Here is a 24,717-nt window from a genome sequence, read left to right as displayed (position 1 = left end):
TTATTGCACAAAGAATAATTTTTAACGGCACAACACTATATTTATTGCACAAAGAATAATTTTAACGGCACAACACTATATTTATTGCACAAAGAATAATTTTTAACGGCACAACACTATATTCATTGTACAAAGAATAATTTTTAACGGCACAACACTATATTTATTGCACGAATAATAATTTTTAACGGCAGAACACTACATGTATTGCACAAATAATAATGCTTAAGGTACACAGTGATTTCTACTATGTTTTTTCTTACTCTTCTTGTGCATTAAAAGAAGAAAATAAATAGACCAAATAATTGAACGGAGTTACGCAATAATAGACCAACCGACAATTTAAAACAAAATTAGATATTTGCACAAATCTATTGATGGCAGGCTAATTTAATTCGGAAAAAATCCAGAATGCGATATCTGAATTTTGCTGCTATTTATAAGCAAAAGTTCGTTTATTGCATAAAATTCATTTATTTATTTATTTTGCTTTGAAATATTAATTCAACTGCTGGTCTCTTATCAAAAATCGGTTAGCCTTTTATGATATTATTTGTGCTATTTTTTGTAATAGTATGAATGTTATAATACTTCTTGCATAAAATGTTTGATAAAAAAAACAGATTTATTTCAATGGCCAATATCTCGAAAGAGGTTTTTGGCGCTTGGATCACTATTGCTAATCGCCGTCCAATTAATTACCCTGTTCTGTTTGTTTTACAAGTCATTTTGAAATAATAATTTCAGGAAAACCGAAGTACTTGAAGAAAGCTTCTCTGCAATTACTTTGTTCCCAGAAAAAGTCTCACAGGGCCTTCCGGGAGTCGAGAAAAGAAACCGTCAGCAGACTCAGCTGTATAACTACGCCGTCTTTACGATTAAAACTTGAGAGATGTTCAACTGTATTGCAAAATACTTACACAGTCCTAAAGCTGCTATAATACAGAATAATGTTATTCACTCCAAGCTAAAGGACATCACAATGCAGACATAAATTTAATGGACTCGCTCGTAGATCAAACGCCTACTCATCATCCACTTGTTGTCCCGCAATTCTCCTTCCACTCAAAGGAAGCAAACTCGAGCTTGAGTAAAAGATATACAAGTTTAATGCTGTGTAGGAGAAGCGACGCATTTATATCAAGATTTAAACGATGTAAGCAAACAGCAGAGAGACTACCTCTAAATTGAAATCTAATTTCAACATAAAATAGGAAATTGTTCTACTGATGAGATTACATTAGACATCTCAGAAATGTTTGAGAACCGCAAAGCATGTAATAAAATAATGAAAAAGAATTAATTATTTTATCGTGTGGCGAATAACATTACTGTTTATGGTAAGCTAAAGGTAAAGGTAATCCCCTTTACACTCGATGAAGTCGACCTGGTTGGCGAGTTGGTATAGCGCTGGCCTTCTATGCCCAAGGTTGCGGGTTCGATCCCGGGCCAGATCGATGGCATTTAAGTGTGCTTAAATGCGACAGGCTCATGTCAGTAGATTACTGGCATGTAAAAGAACTCCTGCGGGACAAAATTCCGGCACATCCGGCGACGCTGATATAACCTCTGCAGTGCGAGCGTCGTTAATTAAAACATAACATTAAAAACACTCGATGAAGGCACGTGGTGTGTGGGGACAGGCTTGCTTGACTCGACTTTTCGAAGGTAGGATCAGGGACGGATTATTACACACACGCTTGCAGTGACCGAGAATGCGCCCTACATGTGATGATTGTCCAAGTCCGACAGATGACTTGGGTAGGGATGCCAACTTTCTTTTGCTTAATTCCTAGACACAAATCAAACTTTGCATTTAGGCCTAAAAGGAAATAGTGACACAAAATAACTACTGCGTGTTCAGTTCAAATTGTGTCATGGCTCGCTGTATGCCGTCATGTGGCTAGCTGATGAGACTAGAGAATTAAATCTTCCTACACTTCCGCAGACGCGTATTACCTAAATGCGAGAGAAGTTGCCTAGCAAATACGGCGTTCATTCTGAAGTACGCAGAGTCCGTAGATACACGCGGACTCTGGAAGTACGTACCGATACGTGCGGTAACGCCGGTAGTGGCAGGAATGTGAACTGTTTGGAAACACGTACTGAGATGAGTTTTTTTTTCTTACTGTCGGGATATGGCGAGAGGGTTAAAACGATTACTTACGTATTTGTTGACATTAACTTGGACGGTCAACATGGACACGGAGCATTTGATTTGTGTTGTGGAATGTTGCGGTATGCAACAGATGATAACAAATACCCTGCGTACGACTTGCCCGCGCAAAACACAGTTCGAAAGAGGTTATGGTAGCACACAGACCGTACATACCGCCATCTGTTGCTACGACGTTCAAGTTATACCGTACACGTTCTCAAGTTCAGATTGAACGTCTTGATTAATAGGCAACTTCTCTGACATAAAAGCTGAAACTCGCTTCAAATCGCTGACTCACAACAGTGACGTCATGACACACTTTGAAATGAACACCCAATATAGAAGTATACATAATTACGAGTATATAAAGTAGTTTATTGCTACAAACTTCACTTCTTAAAGAATTGCCACAAGGATAAAGTGTTATAAAACAATTAAATTTAGCGCATATAACATGTTTCTTTACAAACTAAAATATGAGGTTTTCTTACTTAAGGCTTTAAGAGAACCCGGAAGTTCATTGCCGCCCTAACTTAAGCCCGCCATTGGTCCCTATCCTGAGCAAGATTAATCCAGTCTGTATCATCATATCCGTCCCGCGCCGTGGCGTCGCGGTCTAAGGCATCCTGCCTGGGACTCGCGTTACGGAATGCGCGCTGGTTCGAGTCCTTATGGGAGGAAGAAATTTTCTCATGAAATTTCGGCCAGTGTATGGGACCGGTGCCCACCCAGCATCGTGATGCACTTGGGGAGCTACGATAAGAAGCGAAATCCGGTCGCGAATGTCAGCTATAAAGGCTGGGGGATCATTGTGTTGACCACACGATACCTCCATTCTGGTTGGATGATCGTCCACCTCTGCTTCGACATGTGGGCGTGAGGCCAGCAGCCGGCTGGTCGGTCTAGGCCCTTCACGGGCTGTAGCGCCACGGATTATTATTATTGTCATCATATCCATGGGTGGGCAACTCGTGCTCTCAAAGTGTGAACACAACCTCAGTGCAGGTACAACGGACTCTGTACTATCTGTAGTGTCTGTATGCGGTTCTTGCAAGACGCAAGTTTGCTCGCGTCTGCGATTCGTTTAAAGTGAAAAACAATATAATCCCCAGATCATTTCCCTTTAGTGATGAGTCGCAATAGAAAGATTATTTGTATTGTGTTCTATTACACTTCCTTACGCATGACATTTTATGTTACAAATAAACACAGTGAAGGTTTTAGTAAAGAAATACTGTCTAGATCTGCTTTAGAATTGCTAAAGGTAAAAATAGGACATCAACAAGGTGAGACTGATATATCGTTAGCAAGTTGTGCGTGAGAGTTACAGAATTGTACGACATATGATCGACTAGCTAAGAACATTTATTGATCAATTTGAAATGTGGCAGTATCATGTAGAATATAGACAACTTCACTTTCTTTGACTATAAACTATCTTGAAGAGTGGTAAGAAAATCTTCTTATCAATTAATATAAGACTCTGCTTCAAGACCTACAGCAGAATTCACTGGTAAGTTTGGAGAAACAGTGATAATTGACAAAGAATCGAGATTTTTCTGAAATTCTTTTGGATCACAGCCAATAGAAGATCCTGAAGGTTTATAGCTTGAATTGAAAATATACAGAAGAGGACGCCACTCAGATTCCCCGAAATCAGGAATCGAAATGTTCGTAATACTGTCTAAGTCAGAATTTGCAAATATAATCTTTGCTTCCATATATACTGTACGTGCTTGAGTCAGAGTTTAATACAAGAAAGAAATGTAAAAGCTATCAATGTATAGAAAGAGATTAGAAGTAAGTTTATTTCATCTGCCGTGACATGTAAAAAATACTTCTTTGAATTTGTGATTGTTTGCGATTACAGACTATTACCTTTCTGAGAACACAGAAATACTCTTTAATGTATAAATATTTGTAAATTCTCGCGTTCTATGTTTCAAATAAGAAATATTAACAAATTGTGTAATAATAAATAAGTGTTGCAGCTATGTTTGTTGTATCTTGAAAAGGTTGTATTCAGTTTGTGTTTCCAGTATTAAACTAAGTTACAAAGCTAGGAAATAATATAATTTTGTTATGTGTGCTTAGGTACAGTCTGTCTAAAATTATTATAATTATTGTGCCATGCGTCATTCTGAAATTCAATCATGGAGTAAATATCACGACCACATGCATGAGCCACCAGAGCACACCGTGGCAATGAACTGCTTTTACAGCGAAATTACAAACAACTTGTAACTGCTGCGGCTGGCTCCGCCTATCTTTCTCTCTTTCAAGGTTTTTTAGCACTTTGTGAGCAAGAGTTGCCCATCCATGATCATATCCTACCTCCCTTACATCCATTTTAATATTACCCTCCCATCTGCACTTTGGCCTTCCCAAAACTCTTTTTCTCTTCGGCCTCCCAACTAACACTTTATATCCATTTCTGGATTAACCTATACGTGCTATATGCCCTGAAAATCTCAAACGTCTCAATTTAATGTTTCTCATTATGTTAGGTGAAGAATACAAAGCGTGCAATTCTGCGTTCTGTAACTTTCTCCATTTTCCTGTAACTTCATCCCTCTTAGCCTCAAATATTTTCCTAAGAACCTTATTCTCAAACACACTTAACCTCTGTTCCTCTCTCAAAGTGAGAGTCCAAGTTTCACAACCATAGACTACAGAACAACCGATAATATAACTGTTTTATAAATTCTAACTTTCAGATTTTTTTAGAAAAGACTGGATGACAAAAGCTTCTCAACCGAGTAATAACAAGCATTTTCCATATTTATTCTGCGTTTAATTTCCTCCCTCTGCTATTTATATTTGTTACTGTTGCTCCAAGATATTTTAATTTTTCCATCCCTTCAAAGAATAAATTTTCAATTTTTATATTTACATTTCGTACTATGTTCTGGTCACGAGACATAATCTTATATACTTTGTCTTTTCAGGATTTACTTCCAAACCTATCTCTTTACTTGTTTCAGGTAAATTTCCCGTATTTTGTCTAATCGTTTTTGAATTTTTCCCTAACATATTCACAACATCCACATAGACAAGCAGCTGATGTAGCCCATTCAATTCCAAAGCCTCCCTGTTTTCCTAATGGCATATTCTAGAGCAAATTTAAAAAACAAAGATGATAGTGCATCGCCTTTCTTTAGCTTACAATGAATTGGAAAAGCGTCAGACAGAAACTACCTTATACGGACTCTTCTATACGTTTCAATGAAACACATTTTAATTAATCGAACTAATTTCTTGTAAATATCAAATTGAATAGGAATATTATATAAAACTTCTCTCTTAACCGAGTCATATACCTTTTTAACTCTATGAAAAACTGATTTACTGTGCCCTTATACTCCCATTTTTTTCCATATCTGCCGAATACAATAAATCTGATCAATAGTCGATTACTTATAATTTTTAAATTATATCTAGCACAATCTTCAATCTTAAATAAAACACATCAATTGTTAAATTCATAAAGATTTCTCAAAATTGAAACAGACCTCTTAATGGTCAATCGAGTGAGGAGTGCTTTATCTAATCTCATTGATGTCCAGAAATTAACAACAATTTTTTGTGTCTACAAGGTGCGCCGTGTTGAACGTCATCTTCACTAATCTTCAATAAAGCTAATCGTACTTGCCGCCATTTTCAGCTTAAATGATCCATCATTGCCAAACAGGACAATTTCTGTTTATTCAAAGCCATTTAGAATAAGTTAGCTGCTCGTTACATGCTACTGTTGAACGGAATACGACACAAGCGATGGGTGGCTTTCAATTGGAGCATGCGTTTTCATTTTTAGTGGAAAAAGCATGCACAATTGAATTCGTTTCGTTCACTCTTGCATGCATTGCTTGAATGCTCAAACGTTTAAAGGAAAGTTTAATCGTGTAGAACTGTAGATGCACCTTTAGACTATTAAGAAACTTGTTTCAGTTTGGTATAAGCCCAACGAGTTAGATACTAACTCGTTGTATAAACCATACACATAAATTTGTAAAGTCCGCCGCCATAGATTTTTCAACAGAGCCAATTTATGAAACTGAAATAACTCCCACTGCAATATAGTTTGGTATTTCAATATTGGCGAACGTGGTGGATACGTCAAATGTGTATATACGTATATCAAGCATGGCGGATTTGAAGAAGGATTTGGATGACTATCTGGCAAGAAATGACAATAAATCTCAGCCAAAAATCACAATGCCAGCATTACTTTCTAAACCAGATGTCGGAAAGTGGTTTGGAAAATCAACAACAAATGAAGATACATCATCGGGATGGTTATCTGACGCACAGAAGGACTGTTGCCCCAGTCTGGTATGTGTTTACAGCCTAGGCCTATGAAGTACTATGAATGACAACTACTAATACATGTTGCTGACTTAAGAGTTTCTTCTCTTTGTTTATTTCAGAGTCGTGTACAGAGGATAATAGGTTTCTGTATCTGTATTATGTTGGGGCTATTGTGTTTTGTTTTGGCAGCTATGTATACTCCAGTATTGCTGCTAAAGGCAAGAAAATTTGCCCTTCTCTATACAATGGGAAGTTTATTTACAATATGTAGGTATGTATGGTCTAATTATACATTAACAGTATAACTGAGTGGTAACTCTCCAGAAAAGCTACACTAAAGAAGGCACAATTTTCTTTTCTTTGATTGGATCCTGTGAGATTTGATAAATATGTGGTTTTAGTTTGCAGCCACAAATGTATTCAATTTAAAAATCGTTTGATACTTATCTGTATATTCTACTGCACTGTTGTAGCCCCCTCCCTCGTTGTTTAGTCGACTGTCCAAAGACAGGTTGGAATCTCATAAGTGACACCGATAAGGCATCACTCATGAGGCAACTAAGTTAGGAGATAGGAGATAATGGGATAGCGCGGTTATTTCCTTTCCCTAGAAAATATTTCACCGCTCTAATTAAGATGTAAACAAACAATTGTTCTTTCTCTGAAACACATTGTCAAGTGAAATGTACCAGTACTGTCTGATGATAATAGATGAACGTATCAGGCAGAATCATAGGTACTCCTCCTCCCTACTGTACAATCAAGTGTCAAATGATTTTTATATTGAAAGTATTTGTGGCTGAAAACTAAAATATTGTGTTTTTCACAGAAGCCAGTGAAGCAAATTTAAATTGTGCCTTCTTGGGGTAGCTTTTCTGGAGAATTTCTATTTTTGAGTAACTATGTAGCCACATTTTCAACTTCCTGAGTTATTTATGTATATTGTATATATGATCTCTACAATTTATTTGTTGTGTTTATAAGATATAAAAAAATCGATAGAAACAAGTGTATGTACTATAAATGTAAGTAACTGCTCCACTAGGCAACTGTATGCTTTCAAAGTTGAGTATATAGGCACTTGCATCTTTGACTTCTTGTCGACATTCAAATGAGATTAATGTAAAGTTCACTGCTAACTTCACTCATATTTTACATTTATTGAACTCACTTACTTGAAAGTTCATACAGTTATCTACTGTATACAATGGCGCACACGTGGGGGTGGCTAAGGGGGCTCAAGCCCCTCCTCCCTGCAGAACCAGATTTTTATTGTGTATTTCCAGTAAAATGGAAAGAATTTTTCATTCTCAAAGTAGGCCTAAGTTCCCATACTTTCATTTCTGCAGGCGATTTTAGTGATATTTATAATTTAGCAGTCTTTGAGTGTTGGCAGCCCCTGATTGAAAGCACTTGCAACGCTCCTGTCTGTAGTGTGAGAACATGCCATAGCGAGCACGAGGTAAATAATTAAGCCACTCATGGCAGCAGCCCCATTGTACCCTTGACCTTTTAGATATTCCGTGTTGATATTAATTACACTCTTTTAGCCCATCCAATTGTTTGTGTTAAACTTTCACTTTTTACGTTTTCTATAGTCATAAATTGCAAAAATGTCTCATATAGGTCTATATAATGTACTTTTTCAAGCCATCATCTTTTACATAGTGGACACACAGAGAAAATTGTTCAACAGAAGACACATCGCTAGTCTCCTCTGAAATAACTAACAAACATCTAGCACCATTTGCATCTCGTACTATTTTTATTTTAATTATTGAATTACATAAATTTCAATGATTTGTACGAGGTACGAAAATAAGGTTGTCTCGTGCGCCAAATGTACGATAATTTCATGCAAATGATTATGTTTAGTAGCCAAGAGATTCTATGATTTGGTTTAGGGTATTCCAACTTACATAATTAGCATTTCTATCGCAACTCGGAAAATGGTTCCTTAACACACTGTCTCCCACATTATGCAAACTCTTCATTCACCCAAAAAACCATAAACTGGATACTCTATAACATCCATTGATTGAAGTTCACGTTAACACTTTGTTTGTTAAAAACATAAAATTACTTAGTCACATGTTAAAAAGTGTTAACATTTTAAAAAAGGTGTATACCTTCGACAGACGGCCCATTTCGATGTTATGTCACGTCTACTTCAGTTTCTCCTGAACTACTGGTGATCTTGAATTCTGCGATGTGCATTTGTCGAAGGTAGGGGTGGGGTTGTATCACCTACATCAACAACTCAACAAAATACATCCCAAATTAAAGTATACAATAGAAACAGAACATAACCAAGCTATAAACTTCTTAGAAATCACCATAACCAAAAAAAATAACAGACACGAATTCAAAATATACAGGAAACCCACTACAACCACAACACACATACACAATTCATCAAATCATCCCATACAACATAAACATGCAGCTTTCCGTATAATGACACAGATTAATTAATATACCAATGAACAATGACAACTACACTGAAGAATTAAACACAATAAAATATATAGCACAAGACAATGGATATAACCCTAACATAATAGACATACTAATACAAAAGGCAAAACAAAAACAGAACAAACCAACACAAACACCACATGAGAATAAATACATAACATTAACATATCACAATACCATTACTCACAAAATTGCAACTTCATTCAGAAAACTAAAATACAAGTTAGTATACAAAACAAATAACACAACACAGAAATATCTAAATAATCTCATTAAACATTCAAATAAATATAATTCAACTGGAGTTTACAAACTAAAATGCAATAGTTGCCCATATTTTTACATAGGACAGACAGGAAGATCCTTTCACACAAGATATAACGAACATATTAAAGCTATAACCAAACCCTGCATTACATCAAATTATGCAAACCACATTATCAACAATAATCATGACTACAATAATATAGAAACAGATATGGAAATTTTACACATCACACCAAAAAGTTCACAGTTAAACATCCTAGAACAATACAAAATATATAAACATACAATAACATACCCACAACATATACTTAACACACAATTACAGTTCAATACCCACACATTATTCGACGTCATGATACATCATAACACACAAACAACCAGTCCCCACCATAAGAACAACACACCCCCACCCCTAGCTTCAACAAATGCACATCGCAGAATTCAAGATCACCAGTAGTTCAGGAAACACTGAAGAAGACGTGACATAACGTCGAAACGGGCCGTCTGTCGAAGGTATACACCTTTTTTAAAATTTCAACACTTTTTAACATATGACTAAGTAATTTTATGTTTTTAACTCTATAACAGTGGTCGTCAGCACTTGCTGAAATGGGTAATGGGTAAGAAGTGTATCTGAATATGTATCGTCATGCAGGAGGAAGCATACCCACCAGCAGGCATGGATGCACGCTTTTGCAATGTCTTATCCACAAATAAGAGATGCTAGCCTGATGGTGCACTGTACTTATGACCGCTGTTCTAGAACAATACGAAATTTATAGACACAAAAACACACCCACATCACATCCTCAACACTCAATTGAATTCGGAACACACACACTCTTTTTATAACACTACGAATCGCAAACACACTCTACTATAACAAAAGTCAGAAGATAGCGTGGAAACTCACTAGAATTCGGAGGTTGATGGAAATTACATCGAAACTAGCCAGTCAGTTAAATAACAACACAATTTAAATAATTTTTAATACAGTGAAGTTGTTATTTATTTAATTTAAATAACTTAATAGTTCATCAGTTTTGAGCTCTCATATTTATTGATGAAGTGCTTCCAAACTTCAATAACGACTGTTTTGAGAATTTACAATCCCAATAAACTGTAGCCATATTTCGTCTGTAAAAATTATTAGTTCTGACTTCACAATTCCATCGTGTACAGACTGCAAGAACCAATTAAAAAATCTGAATTCTAGTGTTGCTATTGGTATCACTGAAATCTTACACTGTCACAATTTCAGTAATTTTGTTGCTATATTTGCAGATTCACATGAAACTACACACTGTGCTCCTTGACAATTGAGGTATTCCTTGGAAGACTTTTTTTCTAATGATCCAATTTCTCTTCAGTTAAGAGAAGTGGGTAGTGATGCCTGTGAGATTAAAAAGTTTCAGTACAAAAGTTTAGTTCAATATTTCTAGGCTTTGAGTGCTCAGAGTGGAATAAAAATTTCCATGCTTATACAATCAGTTATTCTGAATTCAGTGGTATAGAAGACAAGTACCTAGTTTCGTATTCAAGTGCAAAAGAAAGGCACTAACTGACAACCTGTTTTGCCACTTTGCTAAGTGTAGGCTACCTCATTCTTCAGGTGCACATTACTTGCTACAATCTTCACTCATATAACTTATATTTTTTTAAGTTATCTAGTAATGTATATTGTAAATTATAAAGCAAAATTTAGTTAAATATTTCACCCCTAGTGAAACAAAACAAAGCAAAAAAATGAACTTTAACATATTTTACAATTTTTATCAATCCGTATATATTTTTTTCTCGTGTTGTGTGTGTGATATTATTAAACCCGTAGGTCTACTATGTAGAACACAGGCTGCAGAAAACACTTTAAAAGTTTCATGTAAATTGATTCAGCAGTTTCAGAGAAAAATGCACTGAAGTTTAAAAAATGTCAGTTTACAGAAAACTGCATTTAAAAAAAGAAAGATGTATGAATTACATGCACCGCCAAATTTAAAGAGGCCAATTAAAGGGCTTATCTGCAGTAATACCCTCACAATATTTATATTGTTTTAAAGAGCAAGTTATGTACTTTTCTTAAAACAAATAAAAAATCGGATTTTTGACCCCTAATCAATACCTGGTTCACTTAAAACAAACATTCTCCTGTTTGTTTTCTTGTTTAATGCTGAACCAGTAGTGCAAAATTTATGTCTCTTTATCGATTACAGCACTCCTTGATGTGCTTGGTATGGTACAGATGGTGTTACAGGTTTCAGAAAATCCATGAAGAAGACTGTCAACTATTTCGAAATATTATGACTGATGTACATGACTGACCTCGAACAGGAGAAGTCAATGTGGTTAATATTCCCATAATCATTGTTAGACACTTAATGACCTGTAACACTGTATCAATGCATGCTACCAGTGCATTCTCTTGGGGCAGCAAAGGCTTTTATCCTCCATTAATATGAACACCCTTCAGCCTGTCTCTCTCAACAACAAAATAATTCCTTTCAGTGCTACTGTAAAAAACCTCGGCATCTATTTCGACTCTAATATGAACTGGAATACGCAAATCAGATATATCTGTAGAAAAGTTTTCTCTATCATGCATTCTTTGAAACGCCTGAAAAATTTCCTTCCTACTAAACTCAAACAAATTCTAGTACAGACTCTTGTAATGCCTCATTTTGACTATTGTGATGTTTTATATAGCGACCTAAGTACTGAACTTTCTCAAAAACTTCAACGTGTACATAATGTCTGCTTCCAATTTATTTTCAACATCTGCCGACATGATCATATATCGGAATATTTTCTACTCTCATGGCTCCGCTTGCAAGATCGACATTTAGTACATTCTCTTTGCCTACTATATCGAATTATACATGATTCCACACCCAACTACCTTGCCTCTCGGTTTACTGACCTAGCTTCACATCATAATCGAAATACACGTTCACAGCACAATCTGTTGCTATCAATACCACGTCATCAGACATCTCTGTACTTAAGTTCTTTCTCAATAGCTATGGCCCACTCCTGGAATTCGCTGCCGCTGGAAATCAGGGGTAGTCTTAGTCCTCAGTTGTTTAGAAATATTTTAAATGCAAAGAATTAGTTTTTTAGGTATAATTTTATTATTATTATTATTATTATTATTATTATTATTATTATTATTATTATTATTATTATTTTACACAGTCATTACTTTATTTTTCCATTAACACTTATATCTAGGTAATTGTCATTGTCTCTATGTAACACGTGCTGTGTTGATCATACTAATTCTACTATTCCTTTAGTTGTGAGATTATATTCATATGTATTAACTAGAATGTATTTTCCTGTTTGTGATTATGTATTCAGTCTCTTTTTTTTATTATTATTATTATTATTATATATTTTTTTATTGTTATTTTAAAGTTAATACTGATTGTGTATATGTATTCAATCTCTCTTTTTTACTTAATTATGTTTATTATTATTTTTAAGTTAATATTTGTATACTGGTATGTATTTTTCTGTATGTGATTTGATCCTGGTTGAGTGGAAGAGAAGGCCTGATGGCTTTAACTCTGCCAGGGAAAATAAAACTATTATTATTACCTTTTGACTTTTGTGTTGCAGTTTTTCATTTCTTTGGGGCCCGATGAATCACTTGCGGCATCTCTTCTCACGTGAACGTCTGCCATTTACTGCGGCTTATTTTGGAACACTGTTTGCAACTCTGTACTTTGCACTGCACGTGCAGAGCACACCCCTCACAGTTCTGTGTGCTGTGGGCCAGATAGTGGCACTGTTATGGTTCCTCATCAGTTACATTCCTGGTGGACAGACAGGTCTCCAGTTCTTCACGCGGTTATTCTCCTCGGCTGTTACAAGTACGGTCTCCAAGACTTTGCCAGTCTGACCGGGCACATACTACTTGTTATTTATTATGTGGTAAAATTTTGGTGTTATATTTCAGTGTCGTCGGACTATTGGTAAGAGTGTAAATATGCAGACTTACTCAGTATTTTTAAATGCTGCGAGTTTTGCTTCAGTATTGGAGACAGTGGAGTTCAATTGAATTTTAAAGCCAAATGCTTGAGTGGGGTGTATTGCAATGAGTTGCACTTTCCTCTTGATGTTAACAGGGGTTCTCAACCTGTTATACATATGCCATGAATGAAATATACTGTACATATCTTGTTTTTCAGTGAAAGGCAATAAAATGTTTGAGATTGACATTTATTAAGTTACACAAAAAACAAATCTTTGCATTTATTATTTTATTCTGATGACGAGACTGGAGACAAGGTTCCTTTATAATTAAAAGAAGATTCATTTAAACTTGCAAAGGTCAAGTATATATTAACTAGAAGCTGTCGAAATTTGACATTTGAATGTATAGCATAATTAATTGGCTTGGTGTAAGGAAAATCATCATGAACCTATAAGTAAATAATGGATGTACAGGGAGGTGGCATCACGCTTCATCCGAAGAATCTGGAAAGATCCCAACCACTGCTTCAAGGCTGCGTGGGGCCTGTATGTTACTGGTCATTGCCACAGCTTTGTACAGTCTGAGATATTAATGATAAGAGTCAAAAAATCAGAAAGTTAGAATTTATAAGACAGTTATATTACCGGTTGTTCTTTATGGTTGTGAAACTTGGACTCTCACTTTGAGAGAGGAACATAGGTCAAGGGTGTTTGAGAATAAGGTGCTTAGGAAAATTTTTGGGGCTAAGAGGGATGAAGTTACAGGAGAATGGAGAAAGTTACACAACACAGAACTGCACGCATTGTATTCTTCACCTGACATAATTAGGAACATTAAATCCAGACGTTTGAGATGGGCAGGGCATGTAGCACGTATGGGCGAATCCAGAAATGCATATACTGTAGAGTGTTAGTTGGGAGGCCGGAGGGAAAAAGACCTTTAGGGAGGCCGAGACGTAGATGGGAAGATAATATTAAAATGGATTTGAGGGAGGTGGGATATGATGATAGAGAATGGATTAATCTTGCTCAGGATAGGGACCAATGGCGGGCTTATGTGAGGGTGGCAATAAACCTCCGGGTTCCTTAAAAGCCAGTAAGTAAGTAAGAGGTGTGTGCTTGTTTACTTCTTTTTAATATGTTTGAAGTGTGTATGTGCTGTGCATTAAATTAGTTGTTTAGATAAATGAAATGCTGGCTGAGAAGTTTACTCTACAACAGCGAATATTTATGTACGAAACTTACGTCAAAACAGATTCATGTCGACAGGTGTGTAGGCAATTTGTAGAGAAATTCTCCGATATTCGACTGCCAAATAGAGGTACAGTTCGAAACCTTGTCATTAGAGTAAGAAAAATGGGATCGCTCAACTCTAAAATTCGTAGGTCAAACGAATGGTTCTAACAGAAGCAAAACTCGATGATATTGGTGCTTCACTTGAACATTCTCCTAATAAATCTTTAAGTCATGTCGCACAAGAAGTAGGCGTATCAAAAACTTCAGTCCATACGGCTAGTGAATTTTTAAAATTGAAATCTTAGAGAATGAATTTCTGTAATTGGGTTTAAAAAAAAAAAAAAAAAATTGTTCACAGTATTGCTGATCCACATTTAATAATTTTTTCTGATGAGGCATGGTTTCATTTACGTGGTTATGTATGTTCACAGAGCAATAGATTCCGGTGCACAGAAAATCCGCGATTTAGTGAATTAAAAATTGTGTGCATGCCATTAATTAAAGTTATATGAGTGCATTACACTGGGGATTACAGATTTATGCTGCATTTTATCTTTTGCTCTACAGACTTGTTCCCGCCCGCATTCTTCAGATCAGCGTGATGCAACCACATTGTATAAGCAAATTTATATGTTTAGAAAAGAAAGAAATACTTTTATACTTTCTGTAATATGTGGTAATGTGTTCCACATATGGTAGCATTGAGATATGAAAACAACAAAAAATATTGTTATTTATTTATATGTTTTCTCTGTCAGAAATATAAATAAACAAAAGAATGTCGATATAATGTAAGTTTTGGCATTGCATCAAGAATCTATTTCTTTTTATACCTGCTTCTGAATAAACATACTATTTGATTATATAGAAGGATGACTTTTTAATAGTCGGTTTATACAAACATACACTATATATTTTGATTTGCAGATATTATGTGTATATTTTGTGAAAATCTCTAATTATGTAGTAATTTTAACTATGTCTGCTGGTAAATTTGTTCCTTAAATTAATTTTATTATATTGCTAAATTTTCCACGAAGAAAATAATGGACAGAACCGAGGAAAACAATAAATATTTTTAGTGACAAATATTTGAAGTTCTACAAGAAGTGCACATACATACAGAAGTTACACTTTTTATTATAACTTTGATATAAATTTGCCATATAAAATTCAACTTAGAACCTTCAAACCAGATAGAAGTATTCCTCGAAGCTATATATAAACTTAGGTTTGAAATAATAAGCTTGAGTATGTCAGAGTGTGGCTTAGTGGTTGAGAGAGTGCACAAATTCTCCTCCTGGACCATCTACCCTAAATTGTCCAACATCAGATTAGTTCGAAAGGTTTAAAAATGCAACAAATTCAGTAGGTGTTTTGTATGGGTGCATATAATCCTAATACCTAAGCTAATTTAGACTGGCTTGAATAGGATCATAATGTTCTGATTTTTCAGAAAATGTGTTCTTCAAATTACTGCTATCATACCAGTATCGAGATAATATGTTCAGAGTTATTTTAATCACTCTGTCATTAGTTTCCAAATTGAATCTTCAAAAGCACAGTTCTTACTGAAAATGGAAAGATGTTCACATTGAGAAAATATGACCTATAAATAATGCACTTTCAATTTAATGAGGTGTGCTTAGAATAATACATAACGTGATAATTTAGTTTACATTTCGTAATATAGAATGTATTGTGGGATGAGACTTAATTTTGTCAGTAACGAAATTCAGAACAATTAAGGAAATAATGCTTACAGTATGCATATTTTATGATTTCCAAAGTCTTTGTTATATTATTTTGTGACACAAAATTTAAGTTATAAAATTAATATCTGGTAGTAATGGGTGTATGCCTAAAAACAGGTTTCACTCAGTACGGTGCCATTCAAAAAGTGACATTGGGCAAGTAATGGCTCCCTTAATGGTGATGCAAGATGTCAGCTTCTGCAGTAAAATCTCAGGACTATCATATTGCATTGCAATGTAATTTATTGGCGTTTCTTGTAATAAGTGCTGGAACTATCAATTGCAGAAAATATAGCACGACACTTTTTGTACAATTTTTTTGTAGTACACATGTCATAAATGAAGATTTACTCTTCTAATATGTACTGCACTGAGTCATGTTTGTAAAACTAATGTACCGAATTTGTAATGTTTCAGTCCACCTGTCTGTAATTTTAACATCACATTGTTTCCAATGTTTAAATTTTGTTCCATATATGTTCTTCTTTTGTTTGTATGCATCTGAAGTCTGACTAGTATAATATGTAGCTAGTCAGCGATATATGCAATGGAGGGGGAAAGGAACTGGTCACTCTACCCATTATCTCCTGGCCTAGCTGCCTCATAAGTGGTACCTTCTTGATATCTCTTGTGAGGTTCTGACCTGTCTTCGGACAGTTGACTAAACAGCAACATATGTTCTTCACATGATTCACTTGACTAAATAGGTTATCTTCATCTATCATTGAATTTAATTCATTATGGTAACATCTGCTGCATTCAGGACAATGGTACACAGATTACTCAACATACCCATGAGCCAACAACACTACAATGAAGAAGTGAACACAATCAAATACATATCACAAGAAAATAGATACAACCCAAACATAATAGACAACACCATAAGGAAGACAAAACAAAAACTCAACAAACACAAAACACAAGAACACAAGAAATACATCACACTAACATACGAAAACAAAACACACACAAAATCGCATCCTCATTCAGAAAACAGAAATACAACATAGCATACAGAACAGAAAACACACTACAAAGACATCTCAACATACAAACAACACAAATAAATAAATACAACCACACAGGCGTATACAAACTCACATGCAATAGTTACGACAGTTTCTACATTGGACAGACAGGCAGATCATTCCAAACTCTATACAAAGAACACATTAAAGCAATAACCAGAGGACACAATACATCTACATATGCCGAACACATAACTAATGCTAACCACACATACAATAACATAAATACAGATATGGAAATCCTACACATACAACCCAAAAACCAAAAATTCAACACACTAGAACAATATGAAATATATAGACACACTAAAACACACCCTAATCAAATACTCAACACACATAGATCAGTTTCAGAACACACACACTATTTGAAACAACTCTTCAGCACACGAATGCACCCACACAACAGGCAGCGAAGTTGAGATAGCGCTGAGATCTAGTAGGCTCTGAGGATGTTGTCAAGTAACACCGAAGCAGCTGTAAGCCGCACATGCTTACATAATTAACACGAGTAAGATCGCCATTTAATCAATTAAGTATAGAATTAATCAATGTTTCACATGATTATTAAATAAAATTTAAAAAGAAGAAATATTTTAACAATAATTTAGGGAAACGGGATGCCATTTAAAAAAAATCGAGACATTTCATGTCCCGAGCATACTTTTCTCATGGCAGGGGACAAGAGGCTGAAAAAAAGGGACAATTCCATTAAAAATAGGACTTCTGTGTCACCCTACTATACAGATGCACAAAATTTGTAAAACGATCTGATACTATTTATACATAAGAGAGTGGGGAGAGATGCTTGTGAGTGCTCCCTTCCATACAACTCGAAGTCAGTGAAGAACCCTTTTAAGTACAAAATTGACTTATTCAGTTTTCTTAGCATCTATCTGAGCAGTATTTGGCATTTTACTAATTCTGTAGTAACTACTGCATACTTCTGATCATTTGTTATACCAAAGAAGCATACCAACTGAATGTCAGAAAAGAGATATTTTAGAAATAATTGAAATGTTCATGAAAAAATTTATTGCATTTAGAAACAATATACTGTTTTTAAATGTAATTCTTGCTAGAAATATAAATGAATATTATTAAAATGTAAATGAGCATTACTGCAACTAGAAATTAAAATTTATTTGTGGAAAATAAAGTGTCATTATGATGACACCAGAGAGAAGAAATATTCCAGTGTATCATTATTTTGCCACATTGAAAACATTCACTCTGTAATTCATGTTATAATCTGGTGAAGTTTTATCAACTGTTGCTTCATCACTTAAATTTCAGATAATTTATTTTGAATGAAATCCAAAGTTCGTATATGTATGAAGCTTAATTGAAATATGCATGTTTGACGTAAGTCATATTGTAATAAAACCTTACCACTCAGAACCAACACCCATTCTTGTGTTTTATACCAGATCACATATATAACAGATTGCTCATCCCTATGTTAAAGTTAGTAGCACTTTGAAGAGAACAACCATCAGAATCGCCACCTGTCCACTGTAAACTAACACGAGATGGCAGTACAGTCGCTAATGCAATTCAAATGGGAGTTATGACGTGACTCCTTATGTAACAACTAGATGGCAGCATAGTAAACCTGACAAAAGTTGTTACCGTCAAAGCCTATTAGGCCAAGCAATCTGTGTATATATGATCTAGGGTTTTATTCATGACAAAATTTTATTCATGTTTCTAAGTATGCTATTAAGAACTACTCTAATTTGTGCTGTGGGATTGATGTTGATCTAACGAACCCAGCCTTCCTTTGTTTGTACTAATTACTCAGTGAATTTTTAATAATAAACCAAAGAGTGAAAGAAAACAATCTGTAGAATGTAAATTTTATTGGGAATAAGTCTATCGGAACTGTGAGTCATAGTCCTTTGTATTAGGATGTAAGTATCATCTTTAAATCAGTTGCTCTCGATAGTGTAATTGGTATAGCACTGGCCTTCTATGCTTGAGGTTGCGAGTTCGATCCCGGCCCAGGTCAATGGCATTTAACTGTGACAGACTCATGTCAGTACATTTACTGGCATGTAAAAAAACTACTGAGAGACAAAATTCCGGCACACCGGCGACGCTGATATAACCTCTGCAGTTGTGAGTGTTGTTAAATAAACCATAATTTTTTTTTTTCTTTAAATCATATTTCCTGTTTATGAACAAAATTACCTTTTACTTTTTGTTACCTTCAGTGATTTTGGACAAAGCTTGATACAGGTCTAAGATTCATGGATTCAGACCTATCTGATGCCATGAAATATTGGATATTCACAATTGTATGTTTATGATTTTCTAATAGGTTCAAGTAACATACATAAATTTAACAGTTTTGCAGCCTATACTGCAATTTAAAGTTGAAAATAATTTATTAGCCTCTAATGTGCATTTGTATGATCTCTTTTTATATATTGAAGGTGAACTCAAAAGGTTGTCTAACTATTAAATAATTAACTATTACATGCATTTAGTGAAGCACGTTCCATAACCTCTCCTACTCGGATATGATCCTCACCTTCCTTTGTTGCAACCTGTTTTTAACAAACGAGACTCTGGGGACCAAGTCACAACGGTATAACTGTGCCATCAAAAATGGAGGAAATGCCATTTCAGCATGTTGACTTGTCATGACATGCATAAGCTTCCCCTAAGTGGTGAAGAGGGGATATGGTCAGCGGAGTTGTCTGAAAATCCTCTTGACTAGGTCATATGGTCCTGCTAACCAACGACAGTGTGGTCCTCCAAACAGTTTGGGGGTTGCATGTAGGTGATATAACCACCATAACATAAAAATATGGTGCCTACATTAAAACAGTTGTACTTTTTGTACATCACTCTACTATATCGGAGAGCGAGAGAATTAATGTCTTCGTTGCCAAAAAAACTGCATTAGTTTAACAACAAAAATACAGTTATATATGAACAAGTTAAATTGTTTTAGTGTCACTTTTTCGACCATGTCTAAAATTTAATACATATCGTGGGTTCCATGGTTGCAAGTTAATCACGCTCATTGTTGATATGTTATTTATATTCTGTGGAAATACAAATAGTAGTAACATAGTCTGTAGTAAAGTTTATATAAACAAATTTTGTTAACTTGTTAAATTTCACTTTAGTTTACTTTATAAAATAACAAACCTCACATCCAAATCACACCAACCCCCCCACCCCCACCAGCTCCCATTCATTTCCCTAGCTTCAAATGCCTTTGTTTATTCAAATTTTTACCAAAAACAAAAAAGAAATATTATGTTTTATATTAGTACAATCTAGTCATCCTAAGTAAATGGCAATACAGGGTGCAGAAAAACTCTGTGAAGAAAATTTAAAGAGTGAAAAGTATGTTCAAAATTAAATATTTTGAGAACAGAAATTGGGGGGTCGCAGCAGCTTCGTCATGGTGCTGCATGTGTCAACTTACAAATTGCATTTTTTTAATCACAAGGCCTTGTTTATTATCATGAAATGCGTGTACATTTCTTAACCAATGTTCAAACACAGCACCGTTGACACTGTGACAAGTAACACAGTGGCACAAAAAATATTGACGTGTTCTTTGAAAGATCCCTGGATTAGTTTGTATGATTTCTGCTGCAGCCATTATGTGTTGTATTAAGATTTGTTCATTTTGAACTGGCATGTCCTAAACTGCTTCCTTCATGGCACCCCAGAGGAAAAAATCGCAAGGTGGCAGGTCAGGTGAATGCGGAAGCCATGTTAATGGTCCACCATGTCCAATTCACATGTACAGTAGTACATAGGTGCTTTGACCAACTTCGTTTCCAGCAGTAAGTACAATATTTTGACTCCTGTTTCGTTTGTAAATATTAATGTAAAGAAATCAATACAAGCTTTTAGTGATAATAAAAACAAGGTTTTGTAACAGTAACTGAACAGTCCGTTTTCGTTCTAATTAGATTGCCTATATCAGATTTCACAAAAACTTGCAATTTGAATACTGACACATATAGCGTCTTAACAAATCTACGACCCCCAGTTGCTATCCTCAAAATACTTAAATTTGAACATACTTTTCTGCACAGAGTTTTGCGCACCCTGTAGACTACAAATTACTATACCATATTTTATATTCACGAAAACTGGACATCCTAAATTACTCGTACTACCAGCAGACTTTCAAACTTAAGTTAAATTAATATTAGAACACATTTTTCTGACACAGTTCAATTTTATTCGTTCGTAAATATTATATATATATATCTATATATTTAATGTTTCAAATGTACCAATATACATGAGGACCATAGAATTTTGCATTACTTTCGAAAATGAAATGATAAAAATATTATATTTCGCATTTTAGCACCAATTAGATGTAAGGTTATCGCAGTAATTTCGTATAGGCCTAAATTGGAAAGAGATTTTATGTGAAAAAAAAAAAAACATTCGCAAAGAAAAACAAATTTCGTTTTAATCAACGATTTGTCTCTTATCATTAATGTGAAAATCTGTGGTCTCTAGGCAAGAGTAAACAAATGCAAGGAATCCAAGATCCCAGTAGAGATTTACTTGTTAATGAGAGAAGAAGTTGACATACGTACAGAGTTGAGAACTTCTGTGTGTAAACTTTGTATATGCTTGTCTGGTGCCTAAGAAATTTGCAGAAGTTGAAATGTATTTGTTGAGTTACTTTTGTATGTCATCAAATATAGAGTATTAATGAGTTAATTGTTTAAAGTTGAATTGTTATGTTGGATATATGGAACTGAAGAGAAATTTTTAAAAAAGGTAATTAATGTAAATACTGATGGACCATTCCAAGAATGTGGAATTGTTGGCAATTGAACAAAAAGTATGCAGTGTCTTTCCTTTTATGGTTTTTGAATGATATTTATTGTTACTACAGTTTATTATGTAAATAAATAATTTCAGCATGTAGTAAATAATCATTTTATTGCCAATTAACTATTACGAGTATCTGCATCAAATCTTGCATGCAAATAACCATGCTATCATTTTTTCTTGTCATACTTTTTTTTTTTTTATAGGTGCTTTAACTATAATGGTCATATCGCGAGATAACATATTTTGTCTGAAGTTAGGTGCTCTCTCTAACCCGAAGACATCTGACACTTCGATTGGACTGCCAAGATGCTGTCTCACCAACATGACATCTATCGTGACAGCTGAAAACTTAAACCCTCGACCAAAACACCATCTGTTTCTGGGCCGGACATTTAAACTTTCACTTGACAGACACTATCTTGTGACAGTACATCAACTGACACGAATAACAGAATATATCACCAGAGGTTTTCACTATTAATATAGTACAATTGCTGCATTCTTAGACATTGAGAAAGCGTACGATACAGTCTGGCACAGTGACCTCATAGCAAAGCTCATCCTTCTACAAATTCCGGATAATCTCATATCTATAATTTCTTTTTTTTCTCTCTAATCGTAAATTCAGTCAGAGTACGTAAGGCATAATCTCCAATTAAACATATTTCAGCAGGTGTTCCTCAAGGTTCAGTGATGGCTCCCACGCTCTACAATTTATATACATCAGATATTCCCCATCATAATGCCACACAATTGGCAATGTATGCTGATGACACTGTCATCTTCAGCCGAAAAATAAACATATTACCTGCATATAGAGCTGTACAGAAACATCTTCAGTTAATAGATAAGTGGGCAAAAACCTGGAAGATTAAAATAAACAACATGAAATCAAACGTTATTATCTTTACTAAATGTCGACCAGTGCCACCACGACAGCTAATGCTCCATAAATTTAGAATAGCATATGTACAGAAAACTAAATATTTGGGCATTCTGCTTCACCCACGTCTAAATTGGAAAGATCATATATAGGTATACAGCACTGAATCGCCTGAAACAACTTACACCACTTCTATTAAGTGTAAATTTATTCTTGAAATGTAAAATGACATTATACAAAGTGTACATACGTAGCCAAATGACATATGCAGCTCCTGCATGGGAGTTTGCTCCCCGAACTACTATACATCACTTGCAGGTTGTTCAAAATAAGGCATTACGAATTATCGGTGGATATGATTTTTACACAACTCAAGTTCAGATGCATGATGACCTTGAAATATCAACTATACCTGAATATATCAAAATAGTTTCGAAAACTTTTGACCATACTGCTAAAGAAAATGAAAACAAATATATTTCAAATCTTGAAAATTATAATGCTGCAATGTACCACAAACACAGGACTCCAAAACATATTTTAATGTAAAATAGTACAGCAGTAACTTATATTTGAGTTGCTGTGCATGATGAATTGACTATAATATTCTGGAAAAAGAAGAATTGTCAAGGCTTACATGAAGCCGGAACAATAATAATACTACAATGAAGAAGGTCGTCGTCACTATCTTGTGTACAATGTTACAACTATTACAATGGCTGGATTACTGAAATACTGCTATTATCAGAGGGTTATGGGGCTGTTTTTCGTAGAAATTGAGTACCAACCAGCCATTTGCCTTTATTACTGTAAATATACATTATAATAGATTGGGGGAACCACGAGAAAAACATCAGATCAGTGGCGATTCCTCCATGAAGGATATGAGGATGAGCCCACAGTTTAATTTCGTGCCTCTGAGGATAGAAAACATTTTAATTACAGATTTTGATTTTCAATGCATCCCAATGCAATAATTTTCTTTAAGCTTCCACTTTCTGTCATGAGTTGTCGCCACTGCACAGCTCAGAAATAATTTCCGAGGAACCATCCAAATATCTTACAGCAAACGGGTTTTTTATAGCAGTGAAGTTAGTGGACAGGGGAGAGTGCGGAGGTAGGGGTATGGCTTGAGTTTAACCGCATTTGAGAATATGACTGTGTATGCTAATACTACGACCCTTCTTTCCGGGTGATGGAGACTGTGTCAGAGACGACAATAAGAATTTTCAAGTACCCTTGTAGCATCCTTAAATGTAGTCCATTGGTCATTTTAAAAGAATAGAATACACGAAATAATAAATAATTTAAAATGATATAATATAAATACAAGAATTAACAGGACTTTCAGACGACAGGACAGCCTAAAGAATATCTGAAGTTGTATTTGATCATTTAGAAGAATTTTGCTGTAGCAAGAAATTAATTGCGCAAACGTACGATGGAGCATCGGTAAATATTGGGCAGTACAATGGCTTTGGAGGCATCTTCGCAACTAAAATGTGGAGGAGAATCGAACTTCACTACAAATAAACTGCCAGTTCCAGAATGGTGAGTCAAAGACTAACATAGGCCTACTTGTATTGATTGTGCATGCTCTATTATTATTATTATTATTAATACTATTATTATTACTAGGTTATATTATTATTAATATTAGTTTCTGTCTTGGTCATCAGTCGTCAATCTTATATCCTACATACAAAAAATATCACGAGTCGCCACTGCATCAGATTAGCCAACCCCAAGGTTTGAACCCGGAACCTCCCGAATATAAGTCTCAAATGTAAGCACCTGAGC

The 24,717-nt window shown here is 35.0% G+C and overlaps 1 protein-coding gene across 1 annotated transcript; it reads left to right on the top strand.

Moving 5' to 3' along the window:
- The first annotated feature begins 6,207 nt into the window (after window positions 1-6,207).
- LOC138716494 (uncharacterized) lies at window positions 6,208-13,704 on the top strand. Its single transcript, XM_069849637.1, has 3 exons — window positions 6,208-6,490; window positions 6,586-6,737; window positions 12,827-13,704. The coding sequence occupies exons 1-3, from the start codon at window positions 6,302-6,304 to the stop codon at window positions 13,107-13,109; spliced, it is 624 nt and encodes a 207-aa protein (XP_069705738.1). The 5' UTR covers window positions 6,208-6,301; the 3' UTR covers window positions 13,110-13,704.
- The last annotated feature ends 11,013 nt before the right edge of the window (window positions 13,705-24,717 follow it).

This window comes from Periplaneta americana, chromosome 16 (assembly GCF_040183065.1).
Source record: "Periplaneta americana isolate PAMFEO1 chromosome 16, P.americana_PAMFEO1_priV1, whole genome shotgun sequence".
Lineage (NCBI taxonomy): Eukaryota > Metazoa > Arthropoda > Insecta > Blattodea > Blattidae > Periplaneta > Periplaneta americana.
This window is presented reverse-complemented; position numbering and strand designations above follow the sequence as displayed.